This window comes from Hemiscyllium ocellatum, chromosome 18 (genome assembly GCF_020745735.1).
Source record: "Hemiscyllium ocellatum isolate sHemOce1 chromosome 18, sHemOce1.pat.X.cur, whole genome shotgun sequence".
Taxonomy (NCBI): domain Eukaryota; kingdom Metazoa; phylum Chordata; class Chondrichthyes; order Orectolobiformes; family Hemiscylliidae; genus Hemiscyllium; species Hemiscyllium ocellatum.
The window spans coordinates 13,328,051-13,353,439 of NC_083418.1; the positions used below are offsets into that span (position 1 = coordinate 13,328,051).

At 38.9% G+C, this 25,389-nt stretch overlaps 1 protein-coding gene across 1 annotated transcript in view; it reads left to right on the forward strand.

Moving 5' to 3' along the window:
• LOC132824527 (mucin-2-like) overlaps positions 1–25,389 on the forward strand; it is a 185,368-nt gene that overhangs the window by 71,209 nt on the left and 88,770 nt on the right. Inside the window, exons 15-28 of the mRNA XM_060839163.1 lie at positions 11,511–11,637; positions 12,173–12,428; positions 12,533–12,585; positions 13,144–13,244; positions 16,075–16,226; positions 17,217–17,355; positions 17,715–17,825; positions 17,929–18,108; positions 18,248–18,487; positions 18,577–18,733; positions 20,536–20,664; positions 22,695–22,836; positions 23,215–23,258; positions 23,355–23,555. Coding sequence (XP_060695146.1) covers positions 11,511–11,637; positions 12,173–12,428; positions 12,533–12,585; positions 13,144–13,244; positions 16,075–16,226; positions 17,217–17,355; positions 17,715–17,825; positions 17,929–18,108; positions 18,248–18,487; positions 18,577–18,733; positions 20,536–20,664; positions 22,695–22,836; positions 23,215–23,258; positions 23,355–23,555 — 2,032 coding nt within the window. The remainder of the gene's footprint in view (positions 1–11,510; positions 11,638–12,172; positions 12,429–12,532; positions 12,586–13,143; positions 13,245–16,074; positions 16,227–17,216; positions 17,356–17,714; positions 17,826–17,928; positions 18,109–18,247; positions 18,488–18,576; positions 18,734–20,535; positions 20,665–22,694; positions 22,837–23,214; positions 23,259–23,354; positions 23,556–25,389) is intronic.

Here is a 25,389-nt window from a genome sequence, read left to right on the forward strand (position 1 = left end):
TCTGAAAATCATGGATAGGGTGGATAGTTGGAATTTATATCCCAGGGTAGAGATATCAAATACTATCAGGGAAAGGTTTACATTGAGGGGAGGGAGTTTAAACGAGATGTGAGTGGCAAGTATTTTTATACAGAGTGTGGTAGGTGCCTGGAATGTGCTGCAAGCAGAGATGGTAGAAGCAGATGTGATAGCAATGTTTAAACGGCAGTTAGAGAGACACATGAATAGACAAGAAATAGAAGGTTATGGAACATGTGCTACAAGACAGGATTAAGTTGGAATGGCCTCATGGTCAGCACAGACATATGTGGTCCAAAAGGCATTTGCTGTGCTGCACTGTTCTATGTTCATTTCAGCCACCTCCAACACGATGCACCACCAGACACATATTTCCCTCCCCTCCCTTGTCAGTATTCTTCACAGACCGTTTCCTCCAGGGCACCCTGGTCTACTACTACTCCACTCCCCAACATCACTCCACCTCTCCACATCATCTACCCATGCAATCACAGAAGATGTTTTACCTGTTCCTTCCTCCTCACTATCCAGGGCCCCAAACATAGCATCCAGGTGAAGCAGTGATTTACCTGCACTTTATTCAATCTAGTCTACTGTATTAACTCATTAACAATGTGGTCCTCTCGACATTGAGGAGTCAAAGCACATTTTGCAAAATACCCACGTTCTGTCTGCAAAAATGACTGAGCTTCTGGTTGGCTGCCATTTTGAAACACCACCTTGTTTCCTAGCCAATATCTCTGTCTCAGGCTTGTGACAGTGCTCCAGCGAAGTTCAGCATAAATTAGAAGAACAACACCTAACTTTCTGCATGGGAACTCTGCAACCGTCTGGATTTAATATTGAGGTCAATAATTTTAGGGCCTGAATATCTTCATTCCTTTACCCACCACCACACCCTCTGTCCTATCATCGTTGGGCTGCTATCTGCACAGCCCGCTCATTGTCATCTATTTATGGTCCGTATAAGCAGTTATTCTTTCTCCCTGACTTTCTATTATCCATCCATTTGTCTGCCTAACAATATTTCTCTTTCTCCGGGCTCCATCTCCACCTATCATTTTCTCTTTCTTCCATCCATCCTCTCCTGTCTTCAGCTTCAATACCACTTTTTCCTAGCTACCATCTGTTCTGAAGATATGTCACTGGACTTTTTCCAGCAATATCCATTTTTATTCACTATTGGCCAGTTAATTTAACATCTGTTATTGGGAAATATTTAGAGTCTATTATAAAGAAAGTAATTACAAGCATCTAGAAATACATAGTACCATCAGACAGACAACATGGGTTGAGAGAAATCATGTCTGACTAATTTATTAGAATGCTTTGAGGGTACATGTTATTCAACAAGTAGAATAATTAAAGGGGAAGCAGAGAATGTTTTTCAGAAGGCATTTGATAAGATTCCACATGTTAGGTAACTAAATAGGATAAGCGCCATAGAGTTGGAGGTAGTACATTAGTATAGATAGAGGATTCGCTTATTTCTAGAGGAAGGAGAGTTGAGATGAAGCACTTTCAGGGTACCAACTAGTAGAATGGCACAGGGATCAGTGCTAGGCAACAACTATTTATAAGATATATTAATGACTTAGATGAGGAAAGCCATTGTCAGATTTGCAGATGCCACAAAAATAGGTGGAAAGGCAACTTCTGAGTATGACTTGAAGAGTCTGCAGAGGGATGTAGACAGGTTAAGCAAGTGGAAAAAACTTGGTAAATGGGATAGAATGGGTAAAATGTAAAGTTATGCACTTTGGAAGGAAGAATAGAAAAGTTGAATATTATATAAATGGACAAAGATTGCAGAAAGATATAGCACAGGGAACTTGGAAGTTGAGAAGAATGAGAAATAACCTGATTGAAAAATGCCACATACTTAAGGGTCTTGTCAGGGCAGATGCAGAAAGATTGGTTCCCCTTGTGGCACAGTCAATGAGGTTTTTCACATTTAAGACAGAAAGGAGGAAGAATTTCTTTCCTCAGAGGATAGGGTATCAATGAAATTCTTTACTGAAAAGGGCTATAGAAGCTGGGTCAAAGATTGTGATGGACAGATTTTTAATCAGTAAGGGAATAAAGAGATTTGTAGCTCAGGTTGTGGTTCTGGTTGTAAGTTTGCTTGCTGAGCTATAGGTTTGTTCTCAGACATTTTGTCACCATGCTAGGTAATATCATCAGTGAGCCTGGTATTCTGTCCCGCTTTCTATTTATGTGACTTGGTCTATTGTGGTTGGTGATATCACTTCCAATTCTGTTTGTGTGACATTATTAAATGGGGTCCAAATCCATGTGTTTGTTGATGGAGCTACCGTTTGAATGCCAGGTCTCTAGGAATTCCCATGGGTGTCTTTGTTTAGCCTGTCCTAGGATGGATGTAATGTCCCAGTTGAACTGGTGTCCCTTCTTCATCTCCTGTCTGAGGATACTAGTGATAGTTGGTCATATCTTTTTGGTGGCTAGTTGATGCTCATCTATCCTGGTGGCGAGTTTCCTGTCCGTCTGTCCCATGTAATGTTTGTTGCAGATTTTTCAGGGTATTTTTCTATCTGACATTCATTCTGCTGGTTCTTGGTACAGGGTCCTTTAGATTCATCAATAGCTGTTTCAGTGTGTTGATAAGTTTGTGGGCTACCATGATGCCAAGGGGCCGGAATGGTCTGGTTGTCATCTCCAAGATATCGTTAATGTATGGTCATGTGGCTCGAGGCTGTGGACGTGTTATGTCTTCTTGTTTAGGTTTGTTGTTTAAGAATTGACGGACTGTGCATATTGAGTACCCATTGTTCTTAAATACGTTGTATAGGAAATTGAGGACATCTCAGAGATGACAACCAGAATATTCTGGCCCCTTGGCATTATAGTAGCCCACAAACCTACCAACAGTTATTGATAAATCTAAAGGGCCCTGTACCCACAACCAGTAGACTGAATGTCATTCACAAAATCCTATGCAAAAGCTGTAACAAACATTACATTGGACCGATGGGCTAGAAATCTAGCCACCAGGATACACGAGCGCCAAACAGCCACCAAAAAGACATGACCAACTATCACTAGTATCCTTACACACAGACGAAGAGGGACACCAGTTTGACTGGGACAATACATCCATCCTAGGACAGGCTAAACAAAGACACTCACAGGAATTCCTAGAGGTCTGGCATTCAAACTGGAACTCCATCAACAAACACATCGATTTGGACCCCATTTACCAATGTCTCAGAAACAGAATCCATCACAACAGACCAAGACACATAAATATAATGCAGGACAGAATGCTTCAGTGGATGCTCACTGATGATGTTACCTAGCATGGTTACAAATCATCTGAGAATAAGTTTATCAGCTCAGTGAGCAAACTTACAATTCAGGGTTACAGGAAACAGCAAATGGCAAAGCAGTTAAATAGATATGTTACATTAGTCTTTATGGTGGAAGATACTGCTAGCATCCCATCAATAGTTAAAAAAAATTGAGGAAGAAACTCACCATTACTAGAGACAAACTAATAGGACTAAAGGCAGATAAGTCCCCGGCCCTGGTAGCTTGCATCCTAGGGTTCGAAAAGAAGTAGCTGCACAGGTAATGGATGCAATGGTTGTAATTTTGCAAAAATCCTTAAATTCTGAAGAAATACCAGAGGAATGAAAATTATCAAGCAAAGAATCAAAGAATCAAACTGTACAGAAGAGACTCATTGAGTCTGTACTACCAAAAAAACAAGCCAGTACCTGCACCAGTCTCACTTCCCACAATAGATTTAAATGTTAAACTGTTATGTCACTTCATGTGCCCATCCAAGTACTTGTTAAAGATTGTGAGGTTATCTCCCTCACAGCTACCATCCCAGGCATTGCATTCCAGAGCCCCACCACCCTCTAATCATCTCTAAACCTTCTGTCTTTCACTTTAAAAGTTTGCCCTCTTACAAAGAACAGTACAGTGCCTGATGTTGTGCCGAATACAACACCAAATTAAACTAATTCCTTCTGCCTGTCCTTAGTCTACATTCCTTCATTCCTTGCTTATTTATGTGCTTATCTAAAAATTGCTTCAACATTTCTATCATATCTGCCTCTACAAATACCCCTGACAGAGCATTCCAGACTACTAGCACTTTCTGTGTAAAATTTTTGCTCTTCATAATCTCCTCTGAACTTTTCACCTCACCATAAATGCATGTCTCCTGGGTATGAGACATTTCAATTCTGGGAACAAGATTCTGACGTCAACCCCATCTATGCATCTCATAATTTTGTAGACTTCTATGAAGTCGCCCCTCAGCCTCTGCACCTCCAGAGAAAACAATACAAGATTTTCTCGCCTCTCCTTATAGCTCATACCCTTTAATCCAGACAGCACCCTGGTAAACCTTTTCTGCACCCTGTCCAAAGTCTTCACATGCTTCCTCTAATGCGGTGACCAGAATTGAATGCAATACTCTAAGTGTGGCCAAGCAAAGCTTTATAAAGTTATAACATGACATCCTGATCTGATACTCAATTCCCCAACCAATAAAGGCAAGCCTGCCAAATGCCTTTTTTACCACCCTACCTACCTGGCCACTTTCAGAGAGCTATGGATGTGAACCCAAAGATCTGTCTGTACATCAATGCTGTTCAGGGTCCTGCCATTTACTGTATATTTTGCCTTAATATTTGATCTCTCAACGTGCAGCACACTTACTTGGATTAAACTCTTTCTGCTATTTCTCCAGCCATATCTGCAATTGATCTTTATTCCCTTGTATCTTTTGACACCTTCTAAACTATCCACAACTCCACTTTCTGTCATCTGCAAACTTATTAACCCACGCATCTGCGTTTTCATCCAAGTTTATATATTTTTATATATATATCACAAACAACAGAGGTTCCAGTATGCATACCTGCAGAACACCACTAGTCACATACCTCCAGCCAGAAAAACACCCTTTTCATCACATCCCTCTGCCATTTATGGGCAAGCCAATTCTGAATCCAAGTGGCCAAGCCACTGTGGATCTCATGCATCTTAATCTTCTACCATGAGTGACCTTGCCTAAACCCTTAGTAAAATTCATGTAGACAACATCCACTACTCTTATCTTCATCAATCACTGACATCATGAAAAACTCAATCAAGTTAGTAAGATATGACCTGCACAGCACAAAGCCATGCTCACTGTCCCTAATTAAGCTATGCTTTTTCAAAGCGCATGTAATTCCTATCCCTAAGAATTCTCTCAAAGAGCCTCCCAATCATCGGTATGAGACTCATCATCTATAATTTCCAAGATTATCCCTAGTTTCCTTCTTGAACAGTGGAACAACATTAGCTCTTGTTCTTGACCCTTCAACTAAGGGATACAACTGTTTTCTGTATACTCTGTCCTTGCTCTACATAATGTTATACACCTTAAACAGGTTGTCCCTCAACCTTCTCTGCTCCAAAGAAAACAGCCTGAGCTTATCCAACCTCTCTTCATTGCTGAAATGCTTTATCCCAGAAAACATCTTGGTGGATCTTCTCCACACTCCCTCTGATGCAGTCCTGCCAATCGGGTGGAGACCAAAAATGCAAATAGCACTCCAACCAATGCCTAACCAAAGTTCGATACAGCTCCAACATGACCTCCCTGTTCTTATCATCTATGCTTCAATTTATAAAGGAGGGTGTCCTATATGCCTTCTTAACTATCCTACTAACCTCTACAGCCACCTTCAGTAATTTGTGGACAAGCATCTCAGTAGCTCTGTTCCTCTGAGCTTCCGAGGATCTTGCCATTCATTAAATACACTCTTGTATTGTTCTTTCTTTCAAAGCGCATCACTTCACATTTGTCCACTTTGAAACTGCCAAAATCTCCAATAGCTCCTCACTTCTTATAGTAAACTGTTCAAGAACATCCATCTTCTTCAATTCTGAACTTCAATCCTCCCTTTTCTGACTAAAGACAGATGTGAAGCATTAACTTAACAATCTATCAATGTCTTTCAGCTTCACACATAAATTTCCCCCTTGGTCCTTAGTGGGTGTTTTTTCACTGGTTATTCTTTTCCTCTTGATATATTTGTAGAATATCTTGAGATATTTGATACCCCTATTTAAAAAGGAGTGAAGCACTGTGGGTACTTTAGGCCAATTATCTGATATCATATTGGAAAAGCTTTGGAATCAATTATTAAGCAAGTAATAGCAGCACATTTGGAAAATTGTAATCAAATGAAGCAGAGTCAGCATGGCTTTATGAAAAGAAAATCATGGTCTGACTAATTTACTAGAGTTTTTGTTTAGGAAGTCTCAACCAGAGGGGAAGCAGTAAATGTGTTGTATTTGGACCTTCAGAAGGCATTTGACAAGATAAGCAAAGATTAAATCATAAGATGGGAGCCCATACTGTTGGAGGTAATAAATTGGGAGGGAGACAGAAATGATTAATGGGCAGGAAACAGCGAGATGGGATAAAGTGTTCTTTTTCAGGTTGGCATCCTGTAACCAGTGGTGTTCCACATGGCTCATAACTGTTACAACATATGATTGCAGGAAGAAAGCGAATGTATTGTCGCCAAATTTGTAGATGACACAAAATATGCATAAAGGCAAGCTGTGAGAGGGATACAAATAGTTTACAGAGAGACGCTGTTTGGTTAAATATGTGGGCAAAACATTGGCAAATTGGTTACAATGTGGGGAAATATGAAGTAGTCCAATTTGGAATGGAGAATGGAAGAACAGAGTATTACATAAATGAAGAAAAACTGTAGAAAACTGAAACATAAAGGGACTTAGGAGGACTTGCACATTAAGCACAGAAAAGCTATCACACTAGGGCAGCAGGTATTTAGAAAGGCTAATGGAATGTTGGCCATCATTTCAAGGGAGTTAGAGTATAAAAGTAGGGAAGATACTGGTAAGACCACATCTGGAGTGCTAGAGCAGTTTTGGTGCCCTTATTTAAAACAAGATATTATTTCATTTGAAGAAGTTTAGAGAAGATTCACTAGGATGATCTCTGGTAATGGATGGATTGTCTTAAGAGCAAAGGTTGAACATGTTGGACTCACTTAAGTTTAAAAGAAACTTATAGGACTCTTAAGGGGCTTGACAAAGTAAATGCTGAAAGGATGTTTTTCATCATGAAAGAGTCGGGGACCAAAGGGCATAGTCTCAGAATTAAAGGATGTTAGTTTACGGCTGAGATAAGGAGGGATGTCTTTAAGCGAGTTGTGAATTTTTGGACCTCTTTGCTGCAGCGAGTTGTGGAGGCAGAATCCTTATGTATTTTAAGGATGAGATAAATAAATTCTTATTAGGAGAGAATTCAAGAGATTTGGAGAAAGGACAGGAAAGTAGATGTGAGGAAGGTTGAATCAGCCATGATACTATTGAATGGCAAAGCAGATCGAATGGCTAAAAGGCCTATTTCTGTTTCTATTGCTTATTGTCTTATTAAAAGGCAGAAAAATTGAGTTAATGATTATCAGGACAGCCATAATATCATTGAATTGCATAGCAGATTTCTGATCTTAAGTCTGATGGTCTTAATTTCATTTTACAATAAGTTTTTCTTCTCAAAATACTGAAACATAAAATCCCCATTGGTTGGATCCTCTAGTTTTACAATGGTACGTAACACCAGTATTCAATTTTCCAACAAATATTTCTGGTTTGTGCCATTGTGTGTGTATGCGAGTGAAATCATTTTGTACTCCAGGTTTTATGCCTTGTTCACCTCAGGGAAGAACAATGAATAAACAATAACTTTCAAAATAGGTGTTACATTTTGTTTTGGAGTCTTCCCTGATGTAATGTACTCATGTAAAAGTGAAAATAAAAAAGAGTCTCCAGGTGTCTTTTGTCATGACTCGCTGGGTTATTGTGCTGAAAATCAAGTCCCACCAATTCTGGAGTTGATACAAAAATTAAAAGTTTTTTTTTGAAAATACGTATACAAAATTGACTGATTAACCTGATTTCAGACCCAGTTTGATACCAAATATGGACCAACTTTCCATACTTAACGAGAATTACTATTTATCACAAGTAAATATCACCTAACTACAGGTAAGCAATTATAAACTGCTGGTACATAACACTGCTAATTAAAACTCTTACCTCTTTACAAACTCCCACTTACATATACACAGAAGTTCAGCAAAGGAAAGACATATGGTCAGTCATGAAAAGCTGGAAAACATTTCTTTAGTGTTCGCTCCCAGGTTCTGTTGAGTTGGTTCTCGCCAAACTAAAAGTTTCTTCCTGGCTTCCCTTTTCCAAAATTTTCCACTGCTTTTTAAGAGGCACAGGGTGACTGGTCCACCTGTAAAATGCCAGTGCTCTGTCAATTAAGAGTCACAACTAACAGCAACACCTGAAGGAAAGATTAAGTGGTTTCCTTCAGATTTGATGTGTTTTAGAACATAGAACATTACAGTGCAGTACAGGCCTTTCGGCCCTCAAAGTTGTGCCGAACCTGTGGAACCAATCTGAAGTCCATCTATTCCATTTTCATCCATATGTTTATCCAATGACTATTTAAATGTCCTTAAAGTTGGTAAGTCTACTACTGTTGCAGGCAGTGCGTTCCACGCCTCTACTACTCTCTGAGTAAAGAAATGACCTCTGACATCTGTCTTATATCTACCACCCCTCAATTTAAAGCTATGTCCCCTCATGCCAGCCATCACCATCAGAGGAAATAGGCTCTCACTGTCCACCATACCTAATCCTGTGATTATCTTGGATGTCTCAATTAAGTCACCTCTCAACCTTCTTCTTTCTAACACCCCTTCCATGCGAACATCAACCCTGTCTAGTCTAGTAGCCTGTATCTCAGTATTGTCCTCGACAAAACTGTCTTTTTCCAGCATGAATACTGATGAAAAATATTCATTCAGTACTTCCCCGTCTCCTCAGACATCACGCACAACCTCCCACTTCTATCACTGATTGGCCCTAATCTTTCTCAAGTCATTCTTTTATTCTTGATGTATTGACAAAAAGCTTTAGGGTTTTCCTTGATTTTTCTTGCCAACAACTTCTCATGTCCCCTCCTGGCTCTTCTTAGCACTCTCTTAAGGTGTTTCCTGGCTAACTTGTATCTCTCAAGTGCCCTATGTGAGCCTTCTTGTCTCATCCTAACCTAAGCCTTCTTCTTCCTCTGGGCAAGAGATTCAACTTCTTTACTAAACCATGGTTCCCTCACTCGACAACTTCCTCCCTGTCTGACAGGTATATACTTATCAAGGACCCTCAGTAGTTGTTCTTTGAACAGGCTCCACATTTCAATTGTGCCCATTCCCTGTGGTTTCCTTCCCCATTCTATACATCCTAAATCTTGCCTAATCACATCATAATTGCCTCTCACACAGCAATAACTCTTGCCCTAAGTTTCCATCGCTAAAGTAAACATTACTGAATTGTGGTCACTATCACCAAAATGCTCACCGACCTCCAAATCTAAAACCTGGCCAGGTTCATTAGCCAGTACCATATCCAATGTAGCCTCGACCCGTGTTGGTTTGTCTACATACTGTGTCAGGAAACCATCCTTCACACATTAGGGAAAAACTGACCTATCTAAAGTACTCGAACTACAGTATTTCCAGTCAATATTTGGAAAATTAAAGACCTCATAACAACTACTCTGTTACTCCCGCTCCTATCCAGAATTAACTTTACGATACTTTCCTCTACACCTCTGGAACTATTCGGAGGTCTATAAAAAACTTCCAATAAGGTGACCTCTCCTTTCCTGTTTCTAGCCTCAGCCCATACTACCTCAGGGGACCTTGACTAACAATGGCATAATCTCCCTCTTTTACCATCTTCTCTGTTCTTATTGAAACATCTAAATCCTGGGACCTATAACAACCATCCCTGCTCTATCCATGTCTCCAAAATGGCCACAACATCAACCTCCCAGGTACCAACCCATGCTGCAAGTTCACCTTATTCCAGATGTCTCTGGTGTTGAAGTGGACACACTTCAAACCACCTTCCTGCTTGCCAATTAATTCCTGCGACCTTAAAACCATATTTCTAACCTCACCACTCTCAACCTCCTGGACACTGGAACGACAATGTAGGTCCTCATCCCCCTACTGAATGAGATTAAACCCTCCTGAATAGCATTAGCAAATTCCACCCCTCTCCCCCAGGATATTAGTACCCTCTGGTTCAGGTGTAGACCATCCTGTTTGTAGAGGCCCCATCTACCCCAGATCGAGCCCCAATTATCCAGGTCTCTGAAACCCTCCCTCCTGCACCATCCCTGTAACCACATGTTCAACTCCTCTCTCTCCTTATTCCTTGCCTCACTAGCACATGGGACAGGCAACAAACCAGAGATAAAAACTCTGTTTGTTCTAGCACTGAGCTTCCACACTAGCTCTCTGGATTTCTGCCTTAAATGCCCATCCCTTTTCCTACTTATGGGGACCACAACTTGGGGCTGCTCCTCCTCCCCCTCAAGGATCCTGAAAACACAATCCAATACATCACAAACAGTGGCACCTGGGAGGCAACACACCAATCATGAGTCTCTCCCGTTCCCCCAGAACCTCCTATCTGTTCCCCTAAGTATGGAGACCCTAATGACTAATGCTCTGCTCATCATCCCCTTCCCTTCTGAGCAACAGGGACAGACTGTGTGCCAGAGACCTGTCGTCCCCCCAACAGTATCCAAAATGATATACTTGTTATTGAGAGGAACAGCTTCAGGGGTTCCCTACACTGCCTGCCAGTTCCCTCTCCGTCCCCGACAGTAACCTATCTGTCTTTTTCTTATACCTGAGGTGTGACTACCTCCCTGTAACTCCTCTAAATAACCCCCTCCACCACCCGAATGATCCGAAGTTCATCCAGCTCCAGCTCCCTATCGTGGTTTTTGAGAAGCTGAAATTGGGTGCACTTCCTGCAGATGAAGTCAGCAGGAACACTAGTGGTGATCTTACCTCCCATATTCTGCAGCGGGAACATTCAGCTGTCCTAACCACCATCCTCACTGTTCTAAATTCCCAAACAGACTTCCTGGCATGCCCCTGACCCTCACTGTCACTCCTCTCCCTGTTGCTGCTACTGACAAATGGTTTTGACTGCAGAAAACAAGGAGGCCTCTTATGAGCTAATAGAGATCAAATCATTTTTGAATATTTTGTTCCGAGTCCCAAGCTGTTCAGTTATCTGACAACCAATTACATGTATATTGGCAGGCAAAAGGCTTTTGTTATCAACACTGGTTACGGGTCCTTAGATGAATAAATTTTTTGATGACACTCAGCTGAATCAATCCTTCGGCTCCTATTCATGTGCAAACATTTCAATTAATGTATTAAAACAGCTTTTGCAATCTTTGTTACATGTGTCAGGTTTCTTGCTTTTCAAAACATGCAGCTATCCTTCCACTGGTTTCAACAGTACTTTTCTCACTTCAATCCACATTTTTAAAAGCACAAAGACATAGCCATTGCATCTTAATTTACTCTCCTTCTTCTTCTCTTTAGAAATGTATGTATGACAGTTGCAACTGTGATAAAAATGAGGACTGCATGTGTTCTGCACTATATTCATATGTCCGAGCTTGTGCAAGCAAAGGGGTCATGTTAACTAATTGGCGGACAAAAGTATGTGGTAAGTAAGCTTTATTTTATACTTATTTAGTGAATCTAGATGCAACCACAACAAATATACTTGTCCTGGAATATTGGCTGGTGGAAATTAGACATGGTTGGCAAATGAAAACACATCTCTCGGCTGATGAATATCAGAATGTGCTACAGGCTATAATTGGAAGAGTGCAGAGAATAATAAAGCCAGAGACATTTACAGAGATAAGGAGGTGCGAGGCCATGGAGGCATTTGAAAGTAAGGGTGAGAATGCAAGAATCCAGCTGTTGCTGAATTAGGATCCAATGGATGGAATAGTGTGTACAAGTCATGTCTGATGTAAGTTTTGAGTTTGAATAATAAGTCTGAATTAAAAATGAGTACTACTAAATATAAAACTTCTGAGACATCGTTATATTTTCACACAAAGACTTCAGTGAAACTCAGTCTTTAACTCAGTCATTAATGTGGATTAATAGATATTACTGCAAGTGGCTGCGGCAGACTAGTCCTTTCAGATCATTGACTTTTCTTATTTGTTTTCATAAATTTGTTATAGACTCTTACACGAAGACCTGTCCAGAGACATTAATATACAGTTATGATGTGAAAAGTTGCAAGCGCACATGCCATTCTCTGAGTGAGAAGGATATTACCTGTGGAATCCAACATGTGCCAGTGGATGGATGTGGCTGCGCTGATGGAATGTATATGACTGAAAAAGGCAGATGTGTGCCCTCGTCTGAGTGTCCATGCCTCTATCAGGGTACCCTCTTAAATGCTGGAGAGATGATTAATCAAGGAGATACACATTGGTAAATTAACTGGCCACTTGGCTACTGTAGTAATTTTGCACAAAAATTATGATCAAAAAGATACTTACAAAATTTTATCTTATATTTTTACTAATCTGTTGCAGCGTGTGTCAAGATGGAAAAATGCAATGCATTGTATCGCTGTATAGAATACAAAGTAAGTTTTGCTATCCAATTTAAATTATACTTGTTTTGTTAAATTTAACCATTAATACATGGCAGACATTTACAAACTTTGTGATCTGTCAGCTATAACAGTCAGTAACACACTCAACATCTGAGTCACAATACATCCGGTTGAAACCCAGTTCCATTAAGACAAAGAAATTAAGGCTGACACTCCCATACAATAGTCAAGAAACACTACACTGTTGGAGGTTCTGCCTTTTTGACAAAATATCACCAAAGCCCAATCTTTTCTTCTCATGTAGATGTAAGAGATCCCATGACATAATTTGAAGAATCACAGAAGAGGTACCAATTTTCCTGGTCAGTGATTATCCCTCAATCAGCATTAGAAAGAATGATTATCTGGTCATTACCAGAATCCTGTTTTTTGTGGAAGCTGAACAATTTGTGAACAATTGGCTGGCTTCCTACGTTATAGTCATGACTATGCATCAAAAATATTTAATTGACTGCAAAGTGCTTTAGGATATCTGATAGTTATGAACAGCATGATGTAAATGCATGTTTTTTGTCTTTCTTTTTACAGAATGTTTTCCACCCAAGATCTATTTAAGTTGCAATACTACAGAGCCAGGCACAACAGGGACAGAGTGTCGTCGTACTTGTGGAAACCAAAATCTGGACTGTGTGGGTTTCTTGTGTTTCATTTTCAAAAGGATTTATCGTAATTATTTAATTTATACACATACCATGGCATTCATTGCAAAGAAATATCATAAAGTCAGCCTTATCAGTTAGCATTAGTAACTTTTTAAACCATCCTCAAAAGTCCATTTCTGTTTAAACATTTAAGTCTTATGAATACAGCTGAAAGTAAATTATAACCCAGCTGCAAAATATAAGAATATTTCAGATGAAAGCAATTTTGAGAGGGTTCTTGTGGCACAGTGGTGGTGGCCCTAGCTTTGGACCAGAAGGCCCAGATTCAAATCCCATCTGCTCCTGAGGTATGTGATACCATCTCTGAGCAGGTTGATTAGAAAGTAAGAAAAAAAGCCTGATATTTTTAAGGGTTCTTGTGGTACACTGCTATTAACCCTCCTTCTAAATCTGGAGACCCAAATTCATAGCCCACTACTCCAGAGGAGTGTAACAACATTACTGAACAGATTTATTAGAAAATAATATCAAAACAATTTTCCTCATTAACCCCATCGAGCTAAGCAATCAAATCCTTACTTGATTCTGCTACTAAGCTGACTACAGAATTAGGATAAGTAAATTAATGTGATTGTGCACTGTGGAAATGAGTCCGCCACCTGTTAACTTACAACTTTATAATCTCAGAATACTAGGTAAAAACAATGACTGCAGATGCTGGAAACCAGATTCTGGATCAGTGGTGCTGGAAGAGCACAGTAGTTCAGGCAGCATCCAACGAGCAGCAAAATCGACGTTTCGGGTAAAATCCCTTCTTGCCCGAAACATCAATTTCGCTGCTCGTTGGATGCTGCCTGAATTGCTGTGCTCTTCCAGCACCACTGATCCATAATGTCAGAATACTATCATGCTTTAAAAATTGCACCAATATGAGTTTTTCTATTTCTGTGCCAATGTTTTAAGCCTAAAACACCTCCGACGTGGCCAAGCTAGAGTCTATAGACAGCAACAATGTATGGTTAGACCTTTCTGTGCACAATGCCATTATAACAAAATATGTTAGGTGCATGGGCTGGCATGAGGGTGATTAACACTCTGATTGTAACTAAATTGACTCCTAACATTCTTTAATAAAACTGCAAGACATTTTACTGTCTCATGCTTTAATGGATTTTTTAAAAATCAATCTTTCAGATGTGATATGACATATCTATGGAGCAATGGGACTTGAACTCCACTCAAAGGCAGGGGTATTGCTACTGTGCCAAAAACTTGTTTTTAGTTCTGTAGTATACAACTTATCCTAAGAGCAACTAGTTGAGCAGGAATAAGAAAGTTGTTGGCAGAGAATTGAAATAGACCTAGCTGTGCCCAACTTTCACTCTTCACTTTTGAGGACAACTGATTAAATTGCATTGAAGAGGATTTACGGAAGAATTTTGGAAGATATTTGGAGGACTTTGTATGTCATTCTATCAATATGTATTATGGGAATTCTTTGATGACTTCACCTAAACAGAGTGGCTGCTCTGCTACTTTTAGAGATCTTGTAGGAATCAGCAGCAGAAAGTATGGGAATGGGAACCTTGTTTGGGCTATCCCTTGGTCTGTAGGAGGAATGGAAGGAAGAAATTATGTCGAACAGAGGGAGAGACAGAAATGCACCACAGTCTTGGTGATTTGTACATGGCCCATGGACAATCATGAAATCATCCTTTTCCAGCAACAGCTTCACATTCAGCTTACCTTGACTCAGCGGCCAAATATCGAGTGGTCTGGAAAATGCTTGACTGCCAGTAAGGGAAGTTTTATGGGGCTGAGGTGTTTTTGTTTGCAAAAGGGGAAGTGTAGCTAGGCAGCAGTTGTGAGATCTTGAGTCATATCCCGACTTCTTCTCAGTGTATGAAAGTAATTTTAAAATTAGCATTTTGAGACTCATCATATATACTATCCAGTTGAATGTCAAAAAAGACAGATCTGTCATTACAAGAAGGCATATTAAAACGTCCCCTGGAATATATGGGACTTTGACCTTCAAGTGATAGAGTTATTTAGGTGAATTGACAAATGAAACATGGAAAATGTTCTAGCCTTAGCTTGCTTCCTTAGTTACAAGGCTGTTATTTCATATCCCACTCTGAAAACATAAGATATTCAGGTGACAATCAGTAGGTCTGACAGAATGATACAAGAGCTGTTTTCTATGAAGGCAGGCTCAGGTTCGAAGAAACATGTTAAAATTTTGCAAGTCAAGAGAACATTTTCACCCAAAGCATTAACAGTTGTGAAATAAGTTCATAGGATAAACATTGAAGCAACCAGTCTAATTGAAAGCAGGAGTTAACAGATACAATTCTGGAGAAAGAAATAATCAAAGTGTGTGATAAGGAGGTAAAGTTATTTCATCAATCAAAAAAGATGGACTTGACTCATTTTCATTAAAATTCCAATATTGGTAACACTCTTGTCATGAGGAAAGAAATGACTTATGCCTTACAGTTTCATATCTTTTCATTTCACACATATAATTCCACATAGCTAAATGGAAGCTACCAGAATACGTATGCAGTTAGGCTCTAAAAAAATATTTTGAACAAGAAATAACTTTGCCTATTGAATAGGCAAAATTAATAACGTTGGACTGGCTGCTTGTTAATTCTCTCCCTGAGTTACAAGGAGAGAAATGTTGGGAAGGGAGAACGGTAGATAAGCCATCTGATATCAGATTACCAAACCATCAAAACTAAAGATAACTACCAGAATATTAATACGGTAAACTGTAAGAATTGAGATAACAATTTACTTTTTTTCTGATATCAATCTGAAGTCTAAAACCTATCTTTCCTGGTTTCCACAGTACAGTGAGAAATGTGTGTCAGGCTGTGTTTGCCCTGAGGGGATGATGGATGACAGAAATGGAAGTTGTGTTATTGAAGACAATTGCCCCTGTGTGCACAATAATTTTCATTATCCACCTGGAAGCAGAATCTCAGTTGATTGTAACACTTGGTAATTTTATAACTATATCAATATCTATATAACTATTTGAAATCTACAGTTATTGAAACACATTAAAACATAAACTGTTTCTAAGCCTTTTGTAAATCTGAGCTATCAAAATTATACAGTTAATAAAACATGATATATATGTAAAAGTAGATATTCTGTCAATATCTTTATTCCATGTATTTTGTCCTATTGTATTATAATATTTTTATATTATCTGCTGTTCACTTATGAAATGTCAAAAGATACACAATGCAAAAAAAGAATAATGGCAGTTGAATAAACATCAACCAGCAACTTATTGATATTTTTCTTATATTGTTAATTATACAGAAGAGACATCTTGCCTGTAACCTTCCCAAGAATTTCATCCAGTCAGTACATTTAATTTTTAAAAATTTAATCTATTTTTCTCATCAACTGGTTCAGAGATGTTATTATACATCTCTGGAGCAGATGGGACATGAATCGATGTCTCTTGGTCAAATGGTAGGGACACTACTACTGTATAAGAAGAAGGCCTCGTTTTTTTTTTATTCAACCTATTTTTCAATCAACCTGTCTAGGATAGGGACACTACCTCGGCAGAGTGCCTAGTTGCTGCATTTACACACTAACTGCCCGTTAAACTCAGTACAGAGATTTTCATTTGATATTTACAAGCATAAGTAACCTTTTTAACATTGCGGTCAACGTCAATTACTGCCAATCAACTTCTATTGTCACTTCATGATCAACTCACAATTCCAGCAAAATATGAGTTAAGTAATTGCACACCATGAGATGTCCCCAAGTGCAAATTCTGGCCCCAAGACTATTTGGAAAATAAGCTATACAACAACTTTTAACAAACTTCTCAAACTTGAATATGAAGGAATTTGAAGTTAAAATATATAGTTCTTTTAATTATAATTTAATTATTTTAATTTTGAAGTTTTTGATAAAAGATGATGTTTTCTGCATTTTGTTCTCAAATCATTTTAATTTATTTAGTACTTGCCAGAAAGGCAGCTGGGACTGTACAAATATTCCCTGCTTTGGAGCATGTACAATATATGGAAGTGGTCACTACATTACATTTGATGGCAAGCGCTACAATTTTGATGGGAACTGTGAATACATTGCTGCACAGGTACATTTTCTAATATCTTTTTCTTGGATCAGATGTATTCTCAGCTAGGATCTAAAAACCTGAGGGCTTGTAATTTTATTTCCAGATTTCTGTAGTGAATCAGATACCTCAAATATCCTGAGGTAACTCTTTCACTAAATTTCTTTACCCTATAATAAAACTCATATCTGCCCCGCCAATGTGGCTTAAATTTTAAAACACCTTGCTACTGTGCAATGGGGTGAATTCAGTTTCCATTTTATGGCATTAACATCAGTCCCATGAGGATCTGCATTACGCTTAATACAATAAGCTGTTTTAATACTGCAATATCAAGAATGTTATTTATTAAGATAATCAAATTATGCATTTATTTTCAGGATTACTGTGGAGATAATCTTGCCAATGGCACCTTCAGCGTAATTACAGAAAACATTCCCTGCGGAACAACTGGAACAACATGTTCTAAATCAATCAAACTGTTCTTTGAGGTAGTGTCTTTTTAGTATTGGAATACTTTGCTGACATTTAACTCATTGTAGATGCATCTTGTTTGCATTTGTTTGTACTGAAACCTTTTATATCTTGCTTCAGAATTTTGAGTTGAAACTAGCTGAAAGAAAACATGAAATAATTCAGAGGAATGAAAACAACAAGATCCCTTTCACTATCCGTATTCTTGGCCTTTATCTGACTGTGGAAGCTGACAATGGGTTGATTCTGATATGGGACAAAAAGACGAGTGTTTTTATTAAGTTGAGCCCTTCTTACCAGGTATGATTAAATTTATCAACAATCAAAAGACAATATCTATCCCAATATGCCAAAATTATTAATTATATACCTCAGTTTTTAAATGGAAACAATGTGACCTGATCTCAATAAATGGATGATTATTACTCTGTGATTCCAGGGTTATATTTGTGGCTTATGTGGCAATTTTGATGGAAATGCCAACAATGACTTCATGACAAGAAGCCAGTCTGTTGTTGCTGATGTAATTGAGTTTGGAAATTCCTGGAAGCTAACTGCTAACTGCCCAGATGTTGAGCCCAATGATGACCCTTGCACTGAGAAACCACACCGCAAAGGCTGGGCACAGAAGCAATGCTCCATAATTACAAGTGACATCTTTGCAAATTGTCATAAAATGGTTGTGTAACTTTCTCATTTTAAAAATTTTCTCATATGATATCATTCTTTTTAAATGTCTATATATTTAGTAACCTATTGTATCAACAGGTTGATCCAAATCCGTTTTATGATTCTTGTGTCCATGATTCATGTTCTTGTGACAGTGGTGGAGACTGTGAGTGTTTTTGCACTGCTGTAGCTGCCTATGCTTTTGCCTGCAATGAAACTGGGGTGTGCATTGACTGGAGGACCCCTGAAATCTGTCGTAAGTTTATGGTAACATTAACTTACAAAACATTCAAGTTTTTAAAATTTAATATTTACCAGAGGTTTATATGTCTTCTTTTTATAGTTCTTGTTTGATAACAATATTGCCTGGTGTCTGAAAATACCCTACCTTAAGGTCCTAGCTTAAATGTCTGCTTTGGAACATAAGGAACATAAGAACATCTGGCCCTTCAAACCTACTCCACCATTCAGTAAGATCATGGTTGATCTTTTCGTGGCCTCAACTCCACTTACCTGCCCTCTCACCACATCCCTTAATTCCTTCATTGTTCAAAGAAATATCTATCTTAGCTTTAAAAACATTAACCAAACTAGCATGAACTTCTTAACTATGCAGGTAATTCCATAGATTTACAACCCGTCTCAGTTCTGTCCTAAATTTACTCCCCCTAATCTTGAGGCTATGCCCTCTTGTCCTAGTTTCACCTGGCAGTGGAAACATCCTCTCTACATCTATCTTATCTATTCCCTTCATAATTTTATATGTTTCTATGTTTCATTTTTCTAAATTCCAATGAATATAATCCTAGTCTACTCAGCTCCTCCTCATAAGCCAAACCCCTCAACTCTGGAATCAACCTAATGCCAGTACATAAGCCAAACCCCTCCAGTGCCAAGACATTCTTTCTCAAGTAAGGAGACCAAAACTGCATGCAGTACTCCAGGTGTGGCCTCACCAGAACCCAATACAGCTGCAATATGACCTCTCTGCTTTTAAACTCAATCCCTTTAACAATGAAGGACATTTAATTTGCGTTCTTAATTACCTATAGTACCTGCAGTCCAACCTTCTGTGATTCATGCACAAGGACATCCAGGTCCCTCTGCACAGCAGCATGCCACAACTTTTACCATTCAAGTAATAGTCCTTTTTACTGTTACTCCTACCAAAATGGATGACTTCACTTTTATTAACATTGTATTCCATCTGCCAGACCTTTACCCACTCACGAAAAGTATCTATGTTCCTCGGCAATGTTTCACAGTCATCTGCACACTTTGCTCTGCCTCTCATCTTGGTGTCATCTGCAAACTTTGACATACTCATCATGGTCCCTAACTCCAAATCATCTTTATAAATTGTAAATAATTGCGGTGCCAATCCCGGAGGCACACCACTAGTTACTAATTGCCAACCAGAATAGTACTCATTTAACCTCACTCCAGTAAGGAGTCCCTGATTTTCCAGGTGGTGTTTTGGTACTCACAAGTCTCCAAATGTCGAGCGGTGATATTGTATGATAAGGATAAATTTGTTCCTAAACAAAAACAAACATACATCACATATTTCTGAAAAAAAATTTACATTATTAATTAAGTCAACTTTTTATATTTAAGCATTGTCAAAGAGAATACATCACTTTAATTAGATCACCTAATAAGGTGGATCTTTGTTACTAATTATTTATGTATATTAATTATCACCACTGATGATTCATCAGCAAATGCCATCAACAGGAAAATACTTACAGACAAGCAATTAATGTTAAGATAAAAATGTGATAATAAGGGATAGTCATTAATACCAGTATAGAAATACAGAAAGATGCCTAGTGAATGCAAAGAATAGTAAAAAAGAGAGAAAAATCAACACAGAAGGAAAGACAAACTGAGTGGTATAAGAAGTTGCTTGGGGGTTGAAGAGAAAGAGAAAACAGTACTAAAGGAAAGATAAAAGATACAAGAGGATAATTATTATGGAGTATGAAATCCTGAAATACGTTGTAAACTTTTACGATCAAGTATTAGGCAATGAATATCTATTTTCTCCTCTATCAGCCATGTACTGCAGTTTCTACAACCCTTCTCCTGAAATGTGTGAATGGCATTATTATCCTTGTGGATTCCCTTGCTTTAAATCATGCCTAAACCCACTTGGCCTCTGCAACATCACGTTCCAGTTAGAAGGTAAACTGCCTTTTGATTGTTCTAAAAGTTTCATACAGTACAAGAATATTTTGCTGTTTTTTTTAAATTACATCAACAGCAATGGCTACTAATTATTTGGATATAGTGTTTTTTAAATGCAGGAATACATCTCAAAGTGTCTCAATATTATAGTTTCCAGTCTAATCCCAGATTGCAAATGAAAGCAAATACATTACAGAACTGCCAAGAGCCAAAACAAAACAGTAATTTACAGAAACTGGTGTGTCTTGCTGCACTAATACTGATCCATAGGCAGTGGTAGTAGACAGTCTGGTATCAAATAGACAGAGAAAGTGAGGTCTGCAGATGCTGGAGATCAGAGCTGAAAATGTGTTGCTGGAAAAACGCAGTAGGTCAGGCAGCATCCAAGGAACAGGAAATTCGACGTTTCACGCATAAGCCCTTCTTCAGGAAAGTTTCTGATTCCTGAAGAAGGGCTTATGCCCGAAACATCGAATTTCCTGTTCCTTGGATGTTGCCTGACCTGCTGCGCTTTTCCAGCAACACATTTTCAGATCAAATAGACAGAAATCTGTATGTGCACATGGTCTTCCCAACACAATTCTGACTAAGTAACGCTGATAGAAAGGTTATTCCCATTTTAATAGGCAGCACAGTGGCTCAGTAGCTGGCACTGCTGCCTCACAGATCTAGGGATTCGGGTTTGATTCCAGCCTTGGGTGACTGTCTGTGAGGGTTTTCATTGGGTGCTCCAGTTTCCTCCCACAGTCCAAAGATGTGCACTTTAGGTAGTCTGGCCAAGCTAAATTGATCATAGTGTCCAGGGATATGCAGGCGAGGTGAATTATCCATGTGGAATGCAGGATTACAGGGATAGGGGATGGGTCTAGGTGGGATACTCTTCGGCGGGTCAGTGTGGACTTGATGGGCTGAATGGCCTGATTCCACACTTATAGGGATTTTTGAAGCAGCATGAGGAATTTTATGAACGATGTAACTGTAAAACTGTGTACAGTATTCCCTGACAACATGTTTGTATTGTTTTATTGGCTTCAGGTAAATTTCAGTGTTCTGCTCCCACCCCAGAAGATTTGTCTGTAGATCATGCATAACGAGATTTTTGTGAACTATTAAGATGCAAAGCCAACAGTATGACTTTCCTGCTAGTAGCTGGAATTCAGGAACTTAGCCTCTAGTCTTAACTGGGTTTTCTTTAAGGATATTTGTTGCTTTCAGATGTAACTTATTAATGTTGAATTTATCCTGGAGTGGGTACTGAAGCAGCTAGAACAAGCAAAACGTCCGTCCGACATACCTGAACTCCTAAACTTGATTGAAATACTGCTGAATTAACTCCTGAACAGAATGTGATTGGAAGGGTAAAGAGGGACTTCCAACACAACAGAAAAGATACTTCAAGAAAGTCTCAGTTGTTGTTGTTATTGGAAACATCTGGACCAAGGATGACTCAACATTCTTTGTGGGACATGATGGAGTGCTTTTACTTCTTTGGAACCACAATGGGATGTTTCTCGTCTTACCTGGAAAGCATTTTTGTCTTTCTGATCAGCTGCTGACTTGCTCCTCCCCATGGCTAGAAAGCTGTGACAGTTTCACTGCTCAAGGTCTGGTTAATATTCTGATAGGGAGGCTCTGACATGTTTACGAGGTGCCTCACTTTCTGGGAGTGACCTTGTGTACTAAAATCAGAAATGATGGGAAAATGTTAAGTTCAAATCAGGTAAGTAACTTCCTATTTCAAGCTCCCAATGGCAAAGGGTAGCTTTAAATCAGAACAGTGCTCACTGTGTCATTTAGATGCTCACAGGGGATGTTTGCAATCTTCAGCTTACTTCACAATATAAGGGCCATCATCACTTCAACTGTTTTTACAACTAGATTTCTTCCAAAACTAATATAAATAAGCTTTTTTTTTAAAAAAACCTGGTTAATCTTAAGTAAATTTACTCAACAGTAGCAACTTTATTTGTTTTATTTAATTCAATAGCATGAAAAAACAATTATTTGTTTTTGTGTCTTTTTTTTAGGGTGTTATCCCAAATGTCCAGAAAATACACCCATCTATGATGAACATTCAAAACAGTGTGTTGCTCAATGTGGCTGTTATGAAAATGGAAAATATTATGAAATTAATGAAACTATTGAAACCACAAACAACTGTGAGAAATGGTACTTATTATTATTTTGTTTGCATTTTCAATAATCTAAGACATTAAATTGTACATTCTGAGTCAAACATTTTTGGGTGGAAATCCCGCTCCAACCATTGACCTTTTTTTTATTGCCATACTTAAGTTCAATATAAGTAACTTTTACCATTGCGTTTGTCAAAATTGTTGTGGCTAGCATCATTTCAGAAATAATGCTAGAGTATTAATTTCATTTACATTACAACGGTGACTGCATTTCAAATGAATCGATTAGTTTTTAAATGCTTTGTAGCTTTCAAAGGGTATGGTAATATGCCATATGAGTTACAAATGCAAGGAATTCTGTTCACTACCATGATGTTAAACTCGTAATAAACAAGGGTTCTTTATTTTTCAGCTTGTGCACACCAGAAGGTATTAAATGCATGAACGACAGCAGTGGTAAGTATTAATTTCAATTTTTTTACTACAAAGTATGTTAATTATGTAGAACAATATACAAATTTTCACATTACCCCGTGTTTTCTTTCTTTATAGCTTGTGTTTGTATATACAATGGCACAGTGTACCATCCAAATGAAGTTATCTACAACATAACAGATGGGCTAGGAGATTGCATTGTGGCATATTGTGCTGACAATGGAACAATTATTAGAATAATAAAGCCTTGTGCACCAACTAGTACCACCACAACAACACCACTGACTCTTTCGCCATTTTCAATCACAGCCAGTACAGGTAACATTTTTGTGTTCATTTTTTGATTGATACAAACTGCTCAAAGGTGGAAATAGAATATAGTTGCATGTCCTTTTAAGGGTAGAATACTCTGCCTTCTTCAAATAATAACTGATGGATTCACTAAATTATCATGCTACATTATCATTTGATCGGCAGATCACTGACAATTTGAATGCATAAAGCATAAAAAAAAATTTAGCATTTATCACCAGACCTGATTTAGATCACAACAAACATTGTCAGGTCTTCTCTCTGCTAAAACTGCTCACGACTCCAAGATCATATTGGACTGCAATGATAACCAACAGCACTTTTCTCCACTCTCAATTTCCCCCTTAAACATTCTTGACCTCACTTCCAACAGCAGGTGTTAGGAACTCATGGCTTGTATTTTGTCACTAAGATCGAGACCATGTATGTAGCTGCCTATTTCATCATCATCATCATTCTTCTAAGCTCCACCCACAATGCCAAGGACATGGCTCTGGTTGTACTCCCTAGAACCCATCTGAAATAACTCCATACAGGCCAGTATCCCATTATCAAGTCTCCCTTTATTTATACATGCATAGTACTTGACAAATATAGCTTCTTCTACCCTCTGAACTGAACCTCTGATACACCTGTCCACCCCTTGTGCCTGGAGCGTCTTGGAAGAAATTCACCCTCTTCTTTGGGGAGTAAAGGATGAAACCTGCTATGTCCACCTCAGACTCAAAGATTTCATTAGAATCCTTAAGTTGCAGAACCAGACCCACCTCCCTATTCTATCCCTGTAGCCCTGCAATTTCCATGGCTAATCCACCTAGCCTACATATCTCTGGCCACAACAGGCAATTTAGCATGGCCAATCCACCCAACCTGCACAATTTTAGACTGTGGGAGCACCTGGAGGAAACATGGAAAGAATGCGCAAACTCCACACAAACAGTTGCCTGAGGGTGAAATCGAACCCAGCTCCTTGGCAATGTGAGGCAGCAATGCTAACCACTGAGTCACCATGCCACCCATTTCTTCAACAGTAGACGTGGATTCCGATAGCCTTTCCAGCTGTCCTGAGTGGCTGGGTGTGTTTTGCTTCTGCTCAGTTTCTGAGTTTTCAGCTTTCATGTGGTTCACATGCTTGTTTAGGACCAGCTCACCTACCCAAATTCTTTATGTCATGGGATCTGACCTTGCATTGGCCATGCCTGATACCATGCAAGGCCATTTCAGTGGTTTCAGTACCAAACTTTGTCCCCTGAAGTAGACTGTTTCTCTTGCTTAGAGGGGTCTTTTGTCTGGCATTGGCATTCCCAATGCTGGTTCACCCTACGCTTCCAGGTCCAGAAAGATCAGATTTAACCTGGTTTTGAATCTTCTCCCAAGTAGCCAACTCTGCTGGAGCTAACCCTGTAGTTGCATGAGGGGTGTCCAGAACAGTTTGACATTGAGTAAAGCTGTTGGGTGGTTCTTTAAGCCTGCTTTCAAAGTTTGGCCTGGTCTTTCCTCCAGACCATTGGGCAATAGATGATATGGAGCTGTCTATGCCTCATGACATTAAACTTTAGGAAATATTCAAATTCCCCATTGTCTGTAACCAACACTTCTGAGAGCCCTTGTACTGCAAAAGATACTCGCTCCTTTTCTATCACAGTCCCAGTACTTGAGAAATGATCTCTATGCACATTCCACAACTTTGAGTGTTCATCCACAATGACTATGCTCATTGTGCCCTTGAAAGGGCAGGCATAATTGACATGTAACCGAGTCCAAGGTTTACTCAGGAATTCTCAGGAATGTGGGGGAGCTGCTTTGGTAATTTTTGTCCTTGTTAGCACTCTGAACATTG